The 20,192-nt window shown below is 41.3% G+C and overlaps 1 protein-coding gene and 1 long non-coding RNA gene across 6 annotated transcripts in view; one reads left to right on the plus strand and one right to left on the minus strand.

The window, feature by feature from the left end:
• The window catches only part of FER1L6 (fer-1 like family member 6), a 185,094-nt gene that overhangs the window by 107,886 nt on the left and 57,016 nt on the right, over positions 1–20,192 (plus strand). For all 5 annotated transcript variants that reach the window (XM_067017461.1, XM_067017462.1, XM_067017464.1 and 2 more), the window contains 2 exons: positions 2,727–2,904; positions 7,977–8,101. In XM_067017461.1, the coding sequence (XP_066873562.1) occupies positions 2,727–2,904; positions 7,977–8,101 (303 nt within the window). The remainder of the gene's footprint in view (positions 1–2,726; positions 2,905–7,976; positions 8,102–20,192) is intronic.
• Positions 1–20,192, minus strand: part of LOC136792903 (uncharacterized) — a 31,080-nt gene that overhangs the window by 9,299 nt on the left and 1,589 nt on the right. The window lies entirely within an intron of this gene.

Here is a 20,192-nt window from a genome sequence, read left to right on the forward strand (position 1 = left end):
GATCACCTCTGTGCTTTGTGACCACCTAGAGGGGTGGGATAGGGAGGGTGGGAGAGAGGGTGATGCAAGAGGGAAGAGATATGGGAACATATGTATATGTATAACTGATTCAGTTTGTTGTAAAGGAAAAACTAACACACTATTGTAAAACAATTATACTCCAATAAAGATATTAAAAAAAAAAAAAAAATCCTGCCTTTGTGAATTGATGTCCTAGGGATGTATACAGATGGCAGAGGATTGCTTTTATTACAACAAAATAACCTTAGGCTCTCAGTAGCTATTTGTTTCATTGAACAAGTGCTCAATGCATTTTAGCTATTATCATTATTATTGTAGAAGTGATGAGGGCTATTTGTCTTATTATAATTTTTTAAATTATGAGTTGCAGACTGGTTGTCTTTACTAACAGCAAAATGACCTTAGTTGTTTTTTTTAAAAAATTTTTTAGGGCTTCCCTGGTGGTGCAGTTGTTGACAGTCCGCCTGCCGAGGCGGAGACATGGGTTCGTGACCCGGTCTGGGAAGATCCCACATGCCGCGGAGCAGCTGGACCCGTGAGTCATGGCCGCTGAGCCTGTGTGTCCGGAGCCTGTGCTCCACAATGGGAGAGGCCACAACACTGAGAGGTCCACGTACCACAAAAAAAAAAAAATATAGTAATAAATAAATAAAAATAAACATTAAGCTCTCTAGAGTACAGATGAACACATTTCTCCAAAGGCAAACACTTAGGATTTAAAAAAAAAATTTTTTTTAGAAGTATCACTTTTTTTTTAAGGGGGGGCTGCGTTGGGTCTTTGTTGCTGCGCGCAGGCTTTCTCTAGTTGTGGCGAGCTGAGGCTACTCTTCGTTGAGGTGCGCAGGCTTATCATTGCAGTGGCTTCTCTTGTTGTGGAGCACAGGCTCTAGGCATGCGGTAGTTGTGGCACGTGGGCTCAGTAGTTGTGGCACATGGGCTTAGTTGCTCCGCAGCATGTGGGATCTTCCTGGACCAGGGCTCGAATCTGTGTCCCCTGCATTGGCAGGCGGATTCTTAACCACTGAGCCAGCAGGGGAGCCCCCTTAGTTGTTTTTTTAAAGCTGAATAAATAATGGCATCCCATTCCCTAAAGAATAAAATCTAAACTCCTCCATATACTCAGCAGGATTCTGCAGCCTCATCTGTGTCATTCTCTGTTCCAGCTCTTTCTTTGCTGAAAGCTCTTAGCAAATCTGTCCCTGGCACCAAGTAAGCACTCATTAAACGTCAGCCCTAATCACCACAGTTAGCTCCTGCCCCTGTATCTCTGTTTAGGCACTTCCCTCTTCCTGGGATGCCTTCTCTATGAGTCCAGCTCCAAAGTACTTAGTAAAGCCTACTGGAATACGTGAGTATTAAAGAAAGGATGGATATACCTGCTTCTTCTCCTCTGGTCCTATGGCATCTTCTCTCTTACACTTGACTTTGCATTTGAGTAAGTGAATGCAAGTCGGCCTCCCTGTCTAGATGTGAGCTCTTGCGGGGGAAGCCCAGGACTGTGTCACAGTCATTGTGATGCCTTTCTGGCCCCACTCTCTCAGCAAGGTCTGGTGGCACTTGGTAGTAGTTGCTGAACTGAGTTGCTCCCAATCCTCTTGGGGAACTCACAGAGCAAGACAGGAAGGCAGGCAAACAACCAGGCACAATTTGGGGTTCTGGGGCTTTCCACGGGTGCCTCGGAAATTGTCAGAACAAGTGGTAGCCTCTCCTAGTGGGATTTTGTGATTCTCCATGGAAAAGAAGTGGTGCAGAAGAAAGGGGAATTGTGCATTGATGGGAAATCCTAGGAAACACTAAGAAGAGGCACTTAGAAGAGTCAATAAAATCTGGAGAGGTGGCCACTTTCAGAGCGAAAGCCTTGCCAGGAAATCCTGCACCCAGCCAAGTCTGGGGCCTGAAGTTCCTTAGATGGGGGTGAGGGGTCCCCTAATCCTGGTGACGGAGAAATAAAGGAGCCTCTCTGCATTGAGTTGTGTCCTTCACGTGTTGAGAACGCACGCAACCACACACCACACACACGCTACTACACACATAAACACAAATTCAAACAAACATAAATACAAATCCGAGTACATTCAAAAGAGGGAAAGCAGGGTAGTAAGGGAATTTGAAACCACACTGCGTGAGGAAGGGGTGAAGGGATGAGAGGTGTCTAGCAGGAAGAAACAACGTGGTAGGGCAGGTAGATGCCTTCAAGCCCATGGGGGCCTGACCTATGGAAAAAGAATTCGAGTTCTTCTGAACAAAGCAAAGAGGCAGAGGCTGTGGTTGGAACTCAAGGCAATTGGAAGTTCTGGGAAGGGGGATTTCAACTCAGTGTGGGGAGAAGCAGGCTGTGGGCGTTCAGGGTCCAGAGCCCAGATCTGGTATCATCTCCCCTGGTTCGAGTCCTGGCTCCGTCACTTAAAAGCTGAGTGATCTTAGGAACTTATTTAGCCTCTCTGAGCCTGAGTTTTCTCATCTATAAAACAGGGGTAATAACCATACCTACCTGTTAGGTTTAAATGATCGCACAGGGTCTGTTTAAGCTTCAGGCCCCATTAAACCTGGATCCTCCTCTAAAACCGTGCATCGTGGCAACTGGGGACATTGGTCTCATTGGTCTCATTTTAATATGAGCCCCAGGGAAGGACCTCTTTTCTCAGAGAGTGAGGCCCACAGTGGCTCCTACTAATGGGGTGGTCTTCCTTGTAACCTTTCCCCAGCTTCCTGGAAAACAGCCGGCTGGTTGGCCGATACAAGCGAAAATTGATGTGTACATGTGGCTGGGCTCCACCAGACACTCTAGTGCCATGTTGAACAACTTACCAGCAGGCTATGAAGCAGAAATGTCCTCCAAAGGGGCTGGCACCAGCAAACCCCCAGCTAACCTGCTCTACCAAGGTATGATGCCCACTGGGCAAAGAGGGTCATAAGATGTCTCTGGTGGGCTTCTGAGGGGTGACATTCATGAGCTGTTTGCCTATTATTTTAGGATCAACTTATTTGCCTCTTTTAATAGTTTCTAAATTTTCTTTCTGACCTTCCAATGTCCCATCTAAAGAATAAAGTGAAGTTATTAAATATATCTGGACTAAATGTCTTTATTTTTCTGTTAACGGAGAGAATGCAATATGAGTTTGTTTGTTAGCAGACTATATAGATTGAGTTTGCATTTAAAGCAAAAGATGTCTTTTTCGGTGCTTCCCTGGTGGTGCAGTGGTTAAGAATCCGCCTGCCAATGCAGGGGATACGGGTTCGATCCCTGGTCCAGGAAGATCCCACATGCCGCAGAGCAACTAAGCCCGTGTGCCACAACTACTGAGCCTGCGCTCCAGAGCCTGCGAGCCACAACTACTGAAGCCCACACGCCTACAGCCTGTGCTCCGCAACAAGAGAAGCCACCACGATAAGAAGCCCATGCACTGCAACAAAGAGTAGCCCCCGCTCGCCACAACTAGAGAAAGCCCGCGTGCAGCAACGAAGACCCAATGCAGCCAAAAATAAATACAATTTTTAAAATAATAAAGCAAAAAATGTCTTTTAAAGAGACATCAGTATTTTCTTGTGCTCATAGGACCTGTGGAATTAAAGCAGGTTTTCTTTTACATGGCATTGGGGTTTTGACCGATAAACAGCAGCCATTTACATTTCCCAGTAATGACCCAGTAGAAACTGGTATCATTGGGGTCACTCATGTTTCTCTAGCTTGGTTCTTGGGTTTAAACTACTTTTAGCAGTTCAGCATGGTTTATGTAATCCTCTCTTCTACGCAGGTATGTTCTATGAGTGCTATCATATTTACATCTCCATATAATTTTGAACTTTATTCTAAGCATTAATGCCTTACAGTTGCATTTTGCTTTCTGTTTCCAAATTGCTTCAATTTGCACGATCCTTGCTGCTGAATTCAGATAGGGTAGAACAGTTTTACCTTCACTTCAACTGAAGTTGAGTTTTTGTGTATTTTTTTTTGCGGTACGCGGGCCTCTCACTGTTGTGGCCTCTCCCATTGCGGAGCACAGGCTCTGGACACGCAGGCTCAGCGGCCATGGCTCACGGGCCCAGCCGCTCCGCGGCACGTGGGATCTTCCTGGACCGGGGCACGAACCCGCGTCCCCTGCATCGGCAGGCGGACTCTCAACCACTGCGCCACCAGGGAAGCCCTGAAGTTGAGTTTTGAATTAAGCCAGTGTCTGAAACACTGGAGGACTGTCTACAAATCCAGGTTTCCCGTGTTGCACAAGGCTCCTCTGATGTTGACTGAACTTGACTGCCAGTAGAACCTAAATGGCTCAATAGTTAGAGAAGACAGAGTTCTAGAGATATTTATCCAATGGTTCACCTCGTGGTTTCCATGCCCAATATCAATGCATAAGAGCAAGGAAAGCTCAGCTCTTTTTGAAAAATGCACAACCCCTACTATATGCCAAGCATTGTACCATACGCTTTACACATAGGATTTGATTTATTTCTCACACCAACCTTGGGTGGTTTCTTCATTCTACAGGTGGAGAAAGGATGTATTGGAAATGTTTAGAAACTGCCCAAGATCACACAGCTAGTAAATGATGGAACAAAGTGTCTCCAAACTCTTCTTTATTTCCACTGCTTTCCATCCTGTCTTTAGAGTTTTCATCTTTGGGTGAAAACACCCACATCAAGTTACCTTTTTATTTCTATAGACACTATCTCTAGAGACCCAAGGTACCTGAACATATTTGCTGTCCCAGCTACTAACGATTCAGAGGAGAGGAAAGGCTTTTTCCAAAGCTTTCAGATCCTCTGCAGCATGTTCTTTTCACGGAATGACCTAATAAACTTTCTCGGCTGTGCCCTGACATTAATGGCTTTGGCTGCCTTCCACACCTCCTGGAGAATTTCCTTTCTTCATTCATTTTATGCTTCAGAACATAGCCATTCAACCAATAATTAGTTTGCACCTGCATATGGGAGGTACGGTGGGAAAGCTGGTGGGGAATGAGGAGTGGAGGGGGAGGTGATCCTGGCCCTCCAATGGGGGCAATCAGACGTGCCTCTAATAACCACATGTGGAAAGTGAGCCGCGGCACAGAGACGGGCCAAAGTAGGAGAGCAGAGAGGAAGCTGACTTTACTAGTCTAAGGAACAGAGCTGGTAAGACTCAAGGTTTCAGAAAAACAAAAACCTAGACTAAGTCAATGGCGACCCCTGGAGTTGTGCGGTGTCCTGCCTATGTGGCTGTATTGGGGGCTCTGCTAAAATTCTGGGGTGACTCACCTCAGAAACAGCTTGTGGGTGATCTCAGGGAATGAGCTATTCTCAAGTTCACTCCCAGCTGAGAAATTTGCCCACTTACGTAGCATGTTAAGGAACGCTTAGAGAGCGTGGGCTCTCTCTTGACATACCCTGGTCAGGAAATTCCTCAACCCTCTGCTGAATGTTCCTTTGTTAACTGTCACCCTTTTAAGGAGCTCCCTTGGGTAAAGAGGGTAAAAGGGAGAAACACTTTTAACAGTTTTTGTTAAGGTATTTATCCCCCCTTAGTCTACATGATATGTTTATGTCACTATTTCTTGATTTCACATTTAACACATAACTACTCATTGTGAAAGATGAGGATTTACCTCTGTAACTCATCCAAGCTTTTATCTCCTTGTTCCAATTTTAAATAGATAGTTCTGTTACCTAGTGTTTTTCTTGATTCAATGCAATCTCAATTAAAATCCCAGGGCTTCCCTGGTGGCACAGTGGTTGAGAGTCTGCCTGCCGATGCAGGGGACACTGGTTCGTGCCCCGGTCCGGGAGGATCCCCCGTGCCGCGGAGCGGCTGGGCCCGTGAGCCATGGCCGCTGAGCCTGAGCGTCCGGAGCCTGTGCTCTGCAACGGGAGAGGCCACAACAGTGAGAGGCCCGCATACCGCAAATAAAATAAAATAAAATAAAATCCCAGCAAGTTGTTTTGTGGATATCAACAAACTGATTCTATAGTTCATGTTCAGAGGCAGAAACCTAGAAAAGTCAACACAATATTAAGCAGAACAAAGTTGGAAGACTGATACTACCCAACATCATGACTTACTATAAAGCTACAGTCATCAAGACAGTGCAGTATTAGCAAAAGAATAGACAAATAGGTCAGTGGAACACAATAGAGAGCCCAGAAATAAACCTACATAAATACATTCAGTTGATCTTTGACAAACAAGCAAAGGCAATACAATGGAGCAACCATAGTCTTTTCAACAAATGGTGCTGGAACAACTGGACATCCACATGCAAAAATATAAGTCTAGACATCGAACTTATGACATTTGCAAAAATTAACTCAAAATGGATCATAAACCTAAATACAAAATGCAAAACTATAAGACTCCTAGAAGATAATATAGGAGAAAACCAAGATGATTTTAAGTACAAAAATATAAATCTAGACATCGAACTTACGACATTTGCAAAAGTTAACTCAAAATGGATCATAAACCTAAATACAAAATGCAAAACTATAAGACTCCTAGAAGATAATATAGGAGAAAACCAAGATGATTTTAAGTACAAAAATATAAATCTAGACATCGAACTTACGACATTTGCAAAAATTAACTTAAAATGGATAATAAACCTAAATATCAAAATGCAAAACTATAAGACTCCTAGAAGATAATATAGGAGAAAACCAAGATGATTTTAAGTATGGCAATGATTTTTTAGATAAAATACCAAAGGCAAGATCCATGAACGAAATAATTTTTTTTAAAAGAGGGTAAAAGGGAGCAAATGAATATAAAAAGCAAGAGGGGCCAGGCAAGGGCCAAGGATCATAAAGTCCATGAAACGAGGAATATGATTAACTCAACTCTCCCTTGGGGTTCCCCCACTGAACTCTGGTCTGCCCCACCTGCAGCCCTCTCTCTACCTCCCATGCCATCAACCAGGGTGCTCACTCCTGCCTTTAACCTCCCGTGACCTCTGCCTGTATCTCCTGCAGGACACTTAGCTCTGGCTCCTGTCACCGGGACTGGGGCACTTGCTTATCTTCTGCCCTGTCCCTGGAGCTCCCCCAGGTCAGGGGCTGTGTTAGCTGCTTCAGAATCCTCAGAGGCCAGGACTGTGCCTGGTACACTGTAGCTGCTCAAAATGACACTGGCTGGCTGAATGGATGGATGGATGACTCAAGACTTTACTGAGTTTATGGAAGCAAAAATGAAGAAATGTCCCCCTTTCTTATACATACACACACCACTGGAAACAGGAGGTTTTACTAAGAGGTGAAACGTGGTATTTTAAAATTTTTTTATTGACGTATCATTGACTTACAATATGATATCATTTTCAGGTGTACAGCACAGTGATTCAGTATTTTTGCAGATTATACTCCATTATGTTATTACAAAATAATAGCTATAATTCCTTGTGCTGTATAATATATCCTGTTGCTTTATCTATTTCATACATAGTAGTCTGTATCCGTTCATCACATACCCCAAATTTATCCCTCCCCCCCATCCCTCTCCCCTTTGGTAACCACAAGTTTGTCTTCTATGTCTGAGTCTGTTGCTGTTTTGCATATAGGTTTAAAAAATGTGGTATTTTAGGAAGAGATTTGGATTTTGGAATCTGACGGAAATGAAATCCAGGCTCTGGAATTAGTTAGCTCTGAAAACTTGGAAATGTATTTTAGCCTTTTTATGAACCATTTCCCTCATCTATAAAATGAAGATAATGATATATATTTCACAGCATTGTTTTGTTATGAAGATAAAATCCCACAATGTGGTGAATGCACCAAGGAGAATGCCTGGCTCCAAAGTGCCCGTGGACATGTCCTCTTCCCCCATCTTCCCTGTGTCCCTTTTGGTCTAAGAGGCCTTCAGTGCCCGTGGCCTCCTCTGTCTCCGGAAACACCCACAGGTGGGCATCTCACACACAGACACCCACTCGCACTCTCTGTTCCTCAGAAGCCCGCTAATGCCACCCCTTCCCGTTATTTGTCCACAGGCCGGCATGTCTTCCAGCTGAGAGCTCACATGTACCAAGCCCGGGGCCTCATCGCAGCCGACAGCAATGGACTTTCAGACCCTTTTGCCAAGGTCACATTCCTTTCCCACTGCCAGACCACGAAGGTAACCAGGGGAGCCCACTTGCTTTCTCCCCGCAGCCCACAGCCGAGCCACAGCAGAACTCCAGGAAAGAAAAAAACAGGGGCACACTGCAAATACTTGTGTCTCTGGGTGTGTAGGTGTTTCAGTTGTTTCAGGCTCAAAAGCATGGGCACAAGGCAGGCCAGACATCGGGAAGTTCTACTGATCCAATGTCATCTGTTGTCGTGAAGCCGAGAGCACGTAACAGAGTTGAAGGAAGGGAGGGAGGAAAAGAGGGCTGGAGAAGCATGGAACCTGGCACCCAGAGCACCTGGCGGAGTGACGGGCACATGCCAAGCTCAGTGGCACGAACAAACAGCTCGGACAGCTTGCATGAGGCTGCTGGTGCAGCCTTTGCTGAGGGGTCCTGGCGGGGAGGACAGCTGTCCTGCTCTGCAGTCAGGAAGCCCTAAACTTTGTACTGCTAGCTGGGCGACTCTGCACACTTTTAACACCTGTGTGATTCAGTGTCTCTCTCTGGAAAACTCTACTTCCAGACAGACGCCGTGAGGATTAAAAGGGATGGAGCTATACCTGTTTCCTTGGCTTTCTCCCTTTCCTGTACACTGAGTGCGGACATGTGAAAAGGGGCCCTAATGAGCGCACATCAAATAGGCTGCTTTTCTCATTAGATCGTATTCTCTAAGGATTTACTCTGTTCTCTGAGGGTTCACTGTCCTGAGGGAGGGAAGCTCCGTAAAGGATTTGCCCACCTCTGGGAGTTAGGATAGAGTTAAGACACAAAGAGACCTGAGCTCACGTTCTACCTCATCTACTCTCCAGCTGCCTTTACTCACTAAACCTCAGTTCGTCTTCTTAAAATAGGGCCATTGAAAAGAGGCAAAAAGTTAAGTGTACAGAGAGATTGATGAGTAGTGGCCATTTCATTGGCTGATGTTAAGAGGGCTGACGTTTCTCCCCAAAGTGAGGCCGTGACCTGGGAGATGGTGTTTTGATGGATGACACTCAGGTTGAGAGTACAACGTGAGCTAGCATCTTGTCACTTTCACCAGCACGCGTGGAGCGCCTGCTCTGTGCCAGGTCCCATGCTGGGCTCGGGGGAGCTGGGGGACCAGACTCTGCTCTTTTCTCTGTTTTAATAGAACCTTACTGGAGTATAATTGCTTCACAATACCATGTTAGTTTCTGTTGCACAACAAAGTGAGTCAGCTATACATATACACATGTCCCCATATCTCCACCCTCTTGAGCCTCCCTCCCACCCTCCCTACCCGACCCCTCTAGGCCACCGCAAAGCACCAGGCTGATCTCCCTGTGCTATGCTGCTGCTTCCCACCAGCCAACTATTTTACATTTGGTAGTGTATATATGTCGATGCTACTCTCACTTTGCCCCAGCTTCGCCCTCCCACCCCATGTCCTCAAGTCCATTCTCTATGTCTTCCTCTTTATTCCTGCCCTGCAACTAGGTTCATCAGTACCATTTCTTTTTAGATTCCATATATATGTGTTAGCATACGGTATTTGTTTTTCTCTTTCTGACTTAACTTCACTCTGTATGACAGACTCCAGGTCCATCCACTTCACTGCAAATAACTCAATTTCATTTCTTTTTATAGCTGAGTAATATTCCATTGTAGAAATGTGCCACATCTTCTTTATCCAATCATCTGTCAGTGGACATTTAGGTTGGTTCCATGTCCTGGTTATTGTAAACAGTGCTGCAATGAACAATGAACATTGTGGTGCATGTCTCTTTATGGTTTTCTCAGGGTATATGCCCAGTATTGGGATTGTTGGGTCATATCGTAGTTCTATTTTCAGTTTTTTAAGGAACCTCCATACTGTTCTCCATAGTGGCTGTATCAATTTACATTCCCACCAACAGTGCAAGAGGACTCCCTTTTCACCACATTCTTTCCAGCATTTATTGTTTCTAGCTTTTTTGATAATGGCCATTCTGACTGGTGTGAGGTGATACCTCACTGTAGTTTTCATTTGCATTTCTCTAATAATTAGTGATGTTGAGCAGCTTTTCATGTGCCTCTTGGCCATCTGTATGTCCTCCTTGGTGAAACATCTATTTAGGTCTTCCGCCCATTTTTTAACTGGATTGTTTGTTTTTTTGATATTGAGCCCCATGAGTTGCTTGTGTATTTTGGAGATTAATCCTTTGTGTGCTGATTCATTCGCAAATATTTTCTCCCATTCTGAGGGTTGTCTTTTTGTCTTGTTTATGGTTTTCTTTGCTGTGCAAAAGATTTTAAGTTTAATTAAGCCCCATCTGTTTATTTTTGTTTTTATTTCTGTTACTCTAGGAGGTGGGTCAAAAAAGATCTTGCTGTGGTTTATGTCAAAGAGTGTTTTTTCTATGTTTTCTTCTAAAAGTTTTATAGTGTCTGGTCTTACATTTAAGTCTTTAACCCATTTTGAGTTTATTTTTGCGTATGGTGTTAGGGAGTGTTCTAATTTCATTCTTTTACATGTAGCTGCCCAGATTTTCCAGCATCACTTATTGAAGAGGCTGTCTTTTCTGCATTGTACATTCTTGCCTACTTTGTCGTAAATTAGGTGCCCATATGTGCGTGGGTTTTTCTCTGGGCATTCTATGCTGTACCATTGATCTATATTCTTATTTTTGTGCCAGCACCATACTGTCTTGATTACTGTAGCTTTGAGGTATAGTTTGAAGTTGGAGAGCCTGATTCCTCCAACTCCGTTTTTCTTTCTCAAGATTGCTTTGGCTATTCCGGGTCTTTTGTGCTTCCATACGAACTGTAAGATTTTTTGTTCTAATTCTGTGAAGAATGCCATTGGTAGTTTGATAGGGATTGCACTGAATATGTAGATTGCTTTGGGTAGAATAGTCATTTTCACAATATTGATTCTTCCAATCCAAGAACATGGTATATTTCTCCATCTGTTTATGTCATCTTTGATTCCCTTCATCAGTGTTTTATAGTTTTCTGAGTACAAGTCTCTTGCCTCCTTAGGCAGGTTTATTCCTAGGTATTTTATTCTTTTTGTTGCAGTGGTAAATGGGACTGTTTCCTTAATTTCTCTTTCTGATTTTTCATTGTTGGTGTATAAGAATGCCAGAGATTTCTGTGCATTAGTTATGTATCCTGCAACCTTATGAAATTCATTGATTAGTTCTAGTAGTTTTCTGGTGGCATCTTTAGGATTTCCTATGTAGAGTATCATGTCATTGGCAAATAGTGACCGGTTTACTTCTTCTTTTTCAATTTGTATTATTTCTTTTTCTTCTCTGATTGCTGTGACTAGGACTTCCAAAACTATGTTGAATAAGAGTGGTGAGAGTGGACATCCTTGTCTTGTTCCTGATCCTACTGGAAATGCTTTCAGTTTTTCAACATTGAGTATGATGCTTGCTGTGGGTTTGTCATATATGGCCTTTATTATGTTGAGGTACGTTCCCTCTATGCCCATTTTCTGGAGAGTTTTTATCATAAATGGGTGTTGAATTTTGTTGAAAGCTTTTTCTGCATCTATTGAGATGATCATATGGTTTTTATTCCTTAATTTGTTAATGTGGTGTATCACATTGATTGATTTGTGTATATTGGACAATCCTTGCATCCCTGGGATAAATCCCACTTGATCATGGTGTATGATCCTTTTAATGTGCTGCTGGATTCTTTTTGCTAGTATTTTGTTCAGGATTTTTGCATCTATGTTCATCAGTGATATTGCTCTATAATTTTCTTTTTTTGTAGTATCTTTTTCTGGTTTTGTATCAGATGATGGTGGCTTCATAGAATGAATTTGGGAATGTTTCTCCCTCTGCAATTTTTTGCAAGAGTTTGAGAAGGATGGGTGTTAGCTCTTCTCTAAATGTTTGATAGAATTCACCTGTGAAGACATATGGTCCTGGACTTTTGTTTGTTGGAAGATTTTTAATTATGGTTTCAATTTCATTACTTGGATAGGTCTGTTTATACTTTCTAATTTTTCCTGGTTCAGTCCTGCAAAATTGTACATTTCCAAGAATTTGTCCATTTCTTTGTGGCTGTCCATTTTATTGGCATATAGTTGTTTGTAGTAGTCTCTTATAATCCTTTGTATTTCTGCAGTGTCAGTTGTGATTTCTCCTTTTTCATTTCTAATTCTATTGACTTGAACCTCTCCTTTTTCTCTTGATGAGTCTGGCTAAGGGTTTATCAATTTTGTTTATCTTCTCAAAGAACCACCTTTTAATTTTATTGATCTTTGTTATTATTTTCTTCATTTCTATTTCATTTATTTCTGCTCTGATATTTATGATTTCTTTCCTTCTACTGACTGGGTTTTCTTTGTTCTTCCTTCTCTAGTTGTTTTAAGTGTAGGTTTAGATTGTTTATTTGAGATTTTTCTTGTTTATTGAGGTGAGATTGTATTGCTATAAACTTCCCTCTTAGAACTGCTTTTGCTGCGTCCCATAGGTTGTCGTGTTTTCATTGTCATTTGTTTCTATGTATTTTAAAATTTCTTCTCTGATTTCTTCAGTGATCTCTTGGTTATTTAGTAGCACACTGTTTAGCCTCCATGTATTTGTGTTTTTTACAATTTTTTTCCTGTAGCTGATTTCCAATCTCATAGCGTTGTGGTCAGAAAAGATGCCTGATACGATTTCAATTTTCTTAAATTTTCCAAGGCTTGATTGTGACCCAAGATGTGAACTATCCTGGAGAATGTTCCGTGTGCACTTGAGAAGAAAGTGTATTCTGCCACTTTTGGGTGGAATGTTCTATAAACATCAATTAGATCTATCTGGTCTATTGTATCATTAAAAGCTTGTGTTTCCTTATTAATTTTCTGTTTGGATGATCTGTCCATTGGTGTAAGTCGGGTGTTAAAGCCCCCTACTATTATTGTGTTACTGTCGATTTCTCCTTTCATGGTTGTTAGCATCTGCCTTATGTATTGAGGTGCTCCTGTGTTGGTGCATAAATATTTATAATTGTTATATCTTCTTCTTGGATTGATCCTTTGATCATTATGTAGTGTCCCTCCTTATCTCTTGTAACAATCTTTATTTTAAAGTCTATTTTATCTGATACGAGTATTACTACTCCAGCTTTCTTTTGATTTCCATTTGCATGGAATATCTTTTTCCATCCCTTCACTTTCAGTATATATGTATCCCTAGGTCTGAAGTGGGTCTCTCGTAGACAGCATATATATGGGTCTTGTTTTTGTATCCATTCAGCCAGTCTGTGTCTTTTGGTTGGGGCATTTAATCCATTTACATTCAAGGTTATTATCAATATGTATGTTCCTATTACCATTTTCTCAACTGTTTTGGGTTTGTTTTTGTGGGTCTTTTTCTTCTCTTGTGTGTGTATCCTGCTTAGAGAAGTTTCTTTAGCATTTGCTGTAAAGCTGGTTTGGTGGTGCTGAATTCTCTTAGCTTTTGTTTGTCTGAAAAGCTTTTGACTTCTCCATTGAATCTGAATGAGATCCTTGCTGGGTAGAGTAATGTTGGTTTGAGGTCTTTCTCTTTCATTACTTTAAGTATATCCTGCCACTCCTTTCTGACCAGCAGAGTTTCCACTGAAAAACCAGCTGATAACCTTATGGGGATTCCTTTGTATGTTATTTTTTGTTTTTCCCTTGCTGCGTTTTATATTTTTTCTTTGAATTTAATTTTTGTTAGTTTGATTAATATGTTTCTTGGTGTGTTTATCCTGTATGTGACTCTCTGTGCTTCCTGGACTTGGGTGACTATTTCCTTTCCCATGTTAGGGAAGTTTTCCACTATAATCCCTCCAAATATTTTCTCAGACCCTTTCTTTTTCTCTTCTTCTCTGGGACCCCTATAATTCGAACATTGGTGTGTTTAGTGTTGTCCCGTAAGTCTCTGAGATTGTCTTCAATTCTTTTTATTCTTTTTTCTTTATTCTGCTCCTTGGCAGTTGTTTCCACCATTTTGTCTTCCAGCTCACTTGTTCGTTCTTCTTCCTCCATTATTGATTCCTTGTAGTGTATTTTTCATTTCAGTTATTGTGTTTTTCATCTCTGTTTGTTCTTTAGTTCTTCTAGATCTTTGTTAAACATTTCTTGTATTTTCTCAATCTGTGCTTCCATTCTATTTCTGAGATTCTGGATCATCTTTACTATTATTACCCTGAATTCTTTTTCAGGTAGATTGCCTATTTCCTCTTCATTTATTTGGTCTTAATAAAAACGTTTATTAGGTTTTTACATTGCTCCTTCATCTGTGACATATTTTTTTGCCATCTCTTTTTTTTTTTTTTTTTTTAATGAGTCAGATTGTGTTCCTGTTTTACTGGTTGTTTGGCCTGAGGCTTCCAACATTGGAATTTGTAGGCTATTGGGTAGAGCTGGGTCTTTTTGCTGAGATGAGGAACTCAGTGAGACCTCCCACCAATGAATATTCCCTGGGGTCTGAGGTTCTCTGTGAGTCCAGTGGTTTGCATGCAGAGCTCCCACTGCAGGAGCTTCCGCCTGACCCCAGGCTCACAAATCAAGATCCCACAAGCCACGTGGGGTGGCCAAAAAAAAAAAAGAGAGAGAGATTGGTTCAAGACGGCGGAGTAGAAGGACGTGTGTTCACTCCCTCTTGCGAGAGCACTGAAATCACAACTAATTGCTGAACAATCATTGACAGGAAGACACTGGAATTCACCAAAAAAGATATTCCACAACCAAAGACAAAGGAGAATCCACAATGAGATGGTAGGAAGAGCACAACCACAATAAAATCAAATCCCATAACTGCTCAGTGGGTGACTCACAAACTGGAGAACACTTATACCACAGAAGTCCACCCACTGGAGTGAAGGTTCTGAGCCCCACATCAGGCTTCCCAACCTGGGGGTCCGGCAACAGGAGGAGGAATACCTAGAGAATCAGACTCTGAAGGCTAGTGGGATTTGATTGTGACTTTGACAGGACTGGGAGAAACAGACTCCACTCTTGTAGGGCACACACAAAGTAGTGTGCACATCAGGACCCACGGGGAAGGGGCAGTGACCCCACAGGAGGCTGAAGCAGACCTACCTGCTAGTGTTGGAGGGTCTCCTGCAGAGGTGGGGGGTGGCTGTGTCTCACTGTTAGGACAAGGACACTGGCAGCAGTAGTACTGGGAAGTATTCCTTGGCGTGAGCCCTCCCAGAGTCCACCATTAGCCCCATCAAGGAGCTGGGTAGGCTCCAGTGCTGGGTCCGCTCAGGCCAAACAATCAGCAGGGAGGGAACCCAGCCCCACCCATCAGCAGACAAGCAGATTAAAGTTTTACTGAGCTCTATGCACCAGAGCAACACACAGCTCTATCCACCACCAGTCCCTCCCATCAAGAAACTTACACAAGCCTCTTAGATAGCCTCATCCACCAGAGGGCAGACAGCAGAAGCAAGAAGAAGTACAATCCTGCAGCCTGTGGAACAAAAACCACATTCACAGAAAGATAGACAAGATGAAAAGGCACAGGGCTGTGTACCAGATAAAGGAACAAGATAAAACCCCAGAAAAACAACTAAATGAAGTGGAGACAGGCAATCTTCCAGAAAAAGAATTCAGAATAATGATAGTGAACATGATCCAGGACCTCGGAAAAAGAATGGAGGCAAAGATTGAGAAGATGCAAGAAATGTTTAACAAAGATCTAGAAGAATTAAAGAACAAACAAATAGAGATGAACAATACAATAACTGAAATGAAAAATACACTAGAAGGAATCAATAGCAGAATAACTGAGGCAGAAGAACGGGTAAGTGACCTGGAAGACAGAATGGTGGAATTCACTGCCGTGGAACAGAATAAAGAAAAAAAAATGAAAAGAAATGAAGACAGCCTAAGAGACCTCTGGGACAACATTAAATGCAACAACATTTGCATTATAGGAGTCCCAGAAGGAGAAGAGAGAGAGAAAGGACCTGAGAAAATATTTGAAGAGATTATAGTCAAAAACTTCCCTAACACGGGAAAGGAAATAGCCACCCAAGTCCAGGGAGCGCAGAGAGTCCCAGGCAGGATAAACCCAAGGAGAAACATGCCAAGACACATAGTAATCAAATTGGCAAAAATTAAAGACAAAGAAAAATTATTGAAAACAATGAGGGAAAAATGACAAATAACATATAAGGGAACTCCCATAAGGTTAACAGCTGATTTCTCAGCAGAAACGCTACAAGCCACAAGGGAGTGGCTTGACATATTTAAAGTGATGAAAGGGAAGAACCTACAACCAAGATGACTCTACCCAGCAAGGATCTCATTCAGATTCAATGGAGAAATCAAAAGCTTTACAGACAAGCAAAAGCTAAGAGACTTCAGCACCACCAAACCAGCTCTACAACAAATGCCAAAGGAACTTCTCTAAGTAGGAAACACAAGAGAAGAAAAGGACCTACAAAAACAAACCCATAACAATTAAGAAAATGGTAACAGGAACATACATATTGATAATTACCTTAAACGTGAATGGATTAAATGCTCCAACCAAAAGACACAGGCTCGCTGAATGGATACAAAAAGAAGACCCATATATATGCTGTCTACAAAAGACCCACTTCAGACCTAGGGATACATACAGACTGAAAGTGAAGGGATGGAAAAAGATATTCCATGCAAATGGAAATTTAAAAATGCTGGAGTAGCAATACTCATATCAGATAAAATAGACTTTAAAAAAAAGAATGTTACAAGAGACAAGGAAGGCCACTACATAATGATCAAGAGATCAATCCAAGAAGATATAACAATTATATATGCACCCAACACAGGAGCATGTCAATACATAAGGCAGATGCTAACAACCATGAAAGGAGAAATCGACAGTAACACAATAATAGTGGGGGACTTTAACACCTCACTTACACCAATGGACATATCATCCAAACAGAAAATTAATAAGGAAACACAAGCTTTAAAATGACACAATAGACCAGATAGATCTAATTGATATTTATAGGATATTCCATCCCAAAACAGCAGATTACACTTTCTTCTCAAATGCACATGGAACATTCTCTAGGATAGATCACATCTTGGGTCACAAATCAAGCCTCAGTAAATTTAAGAAAATTGAAATCATATCAAGCATCTTTTCTGACCACAACGCTATAAGATTAGAAATCAATTACAGGGAAAAAAAGTTAAAAAAACCCAAAGACATGGAGGCTAAATATATGTTACTAAATAACCAAGAGATCACTGAAGAAATCAAAGAGGAAATCAAAACATACCTAGAGACAAATGACAATGAAAACATGATGATCCAAAACCTATGGGATGCAGCAAAAGTAGTTCTAAGAGGGGAGTTTATAGCAATACAAGCCTACCTCAAGAAACAAGAAAAATCTCAAATAAATAATCTAACCTTACACTTAAAGAACTAGAGAAAGAAGAACAAACAAAACCCAAAGTTAGTAGAAGGAAAGAAATCATAAAGATCAGAGCAGAAATAAATGAAGTAGAAACAAAGAAAACAATAGCAAAGATCAATAAAACTAAAAGCTGGTTCTTTGAGAAGATAAACAAAATTGATAAACCTTTAGCCAGACTCATCAAGAAAAAGAGGGAGAGAACTCAAATCAATAAAATTAGAAATGAAAAAGGAGAAGTTACAACAGACACTGCAGAAATACAAAGCATCATAAGAGACAACTACAAGCAACTCTATGCCAATAAAATGGAAAACCTGGAACAAATGGACAAATTCTTAGAAAGGTACAGTCTTCCAAGACTGAACCAGGAAGAAATAGAAAATATGAACAGACCAATCACAAGTAATGAAGTTGAAACTGTGATTAAAAATCTTCCAACAAACAAAAGTCCAGGACCAGATGGCTTCACAAGTGAATTCTATCAAACATGTAGAGAAGTGCTAACACCCATCCTTCTCAAACACTTCCAAAAATTGCAGAGGAAGGAACACTCCCAAACTCACTCTATGAGGCCACCATCACCCTGATACCAAAACCAGACAAAGATACTACAAAAAAAGAAAATTACAGACCAATATCACTGATGAATGCAAAATCCTCAACCAAATACTAGCAAGCAGAATCCAACAACACATTAAAAGGATCATACACTATGATCAAGTGGGACTTATCCCAGGGATGCAAGGATTCTCCAATATATACAAATCAATCAATGTGATACACCACATTAGCAAATTAAGGAACAAAAACCATATGATCATCTCAATAGATGCAGAAAAAGCTTTCAACAAAATTCAATACCCATTTATGATAATGTTTTCTGGAGATAACTTTCTCCAGAAAGTGCGCAAAGAGGGAACCTACCTCAATATAATAAAGGCCATATACGACAAACCCACAGCCAACATCATTCTCAATGGTGAAAAACTGAAAGTATTTCCTCTAAGATCAGGAACAAGACAAGGAGGTCCACTCTCACCACTCTTATTGAACATAGTTTTGGAAGTCCTAGTCACAGCAATCAGAGAAGAAAAAGAAATAAAAGCAATTCAAATTGGAAAAGAAGAAATAAAACTGTCACTGTTTGCAGATGACATGATACTATACATAGAGAATCCTAAAGATGCCACCAGAAAATTACTAGAGCTAATCAATGAATTTGGTAAAGTTGCAGGATACAACATTAATGCACAGAAATCTCTTGCATTCCCATACAGTAATGATGAAAAATCTGAAAGAGAAATTAACAAGACACTCCCATTTACCCTTGCAGCAAAAAGAATAAAATACCTAGGAATAAACCTACCTAGGGAGAAAAAAGACCTGTATGCAGAAAACTATAAGACACTGATGAAAGAAATTAAAGATGATACCAACAGATGGAGAGATATACCACGTTCTTGGATTGGAAGAATCAATATTAATGAAAATGACTATACTACCCAAAGCAATCTACAGATTCAATGCAATCCCTATCAAATTACCAATGGCATTTTTTACAGAACTCAAACAAAAAAATCTTAAAATCTGTATGGAGACACAAAAGACCCCGAATAGCCAAAGCAGTCTTGAGGGAAAAAAACAGGCTGGAGGAATCAGGCTCCCTGACTTCAGACTATACTATAAATCTATAGTAATCAAGACAATATGGTACTGGCACAAACACAGAAATATAGATCAATGGAACAGGATAAAAAGCCCAGAGATAAACCCATGCACCTATGGTCAATAATCTATGACAAAGGAGGCAAGGATATACAATGGAGAAAAAACAGTCTCTGTAATAAGTGGTGCTGGGAAAACTGGACAGCTACATTTTTTTTTTTTTTTTTTTGTGGTATGCGGGCCTCTCACTGTTGTGGCCTCTCCCGTTGCGGGGCACAGGCTCCGGATGCGCAGGCTCAGCGGCCATGGCTCACGGGCCCAGCCGCTCCGCGGCATGTGGGATCTTCCCGGACCGGGGCACGAACCCGTATCCCCTGCATCGGCAGGCGGATTCTCAACCACTGCGCCACCAGGGAAGCCCTGGACAGCTACATTTAAAAGAATGAAATTAGAACACTCCCTAACACCATACATAAAAATAAACTCAAAATGGATTACAAACCTAAATGTAAGACTGTACACTCTAAAACTCTTAGAGGAAAACATAGGAAGAACACTCTTTGACATAAATCACCGCAAGATCTTTTTTGATCCACCTCCTAGAGAAATGGAAATAAAAACAAAAATAAACAAATGGGACCTAATGAAACTTAAAAGCTTTTGTATAGCAAAGGAAACCATAAACAAGACGAAAAGACAACCCTCAGAATGGGAGAAAATATTTGCAAATGAATCAGCACACAAAGGATTAATCTCCAAAATATATAAACAGCTCATGAAGCTCAATATTAAAAAAACAAACAACCCAATCCAAAAATGGGCAGAAGACCTAAACAGACATTTCTCCAAAGAAGACATACAGAAGGCCAAGAAGCACATGAAAAGCTGCTCAACATCACTAATTATTAGAGAAATGCAAATCAAAACTACAATGAGGTATCACCTCACACCAGTTAGAATGGCCATCATCAGAAAATCTACAAACAACAAATGCTGGAGAGGGTGTGGAGAAAACGGAACCCTCTTGCACTGTTGGTGGGAATGTAAATTGATACAGCCACTATGGAGAACAGTATGGAGGTTCCTTAAAAAACTACA

This window comes from Kogia breviceps, chromosome 17 (genome assembly GCF_026419965.1).
Source record: "Kogia breviceps isolate mKogBre1 chromosome 17, mKogBre1 haplotype 1, whole genome shotgun sequence".
Lineage (NCBI taxonomy): Eukaryota > Metazoa > Chordata > Mammalia > Artiodactyla > Physeteridae > Kogia > Kogia breviceps.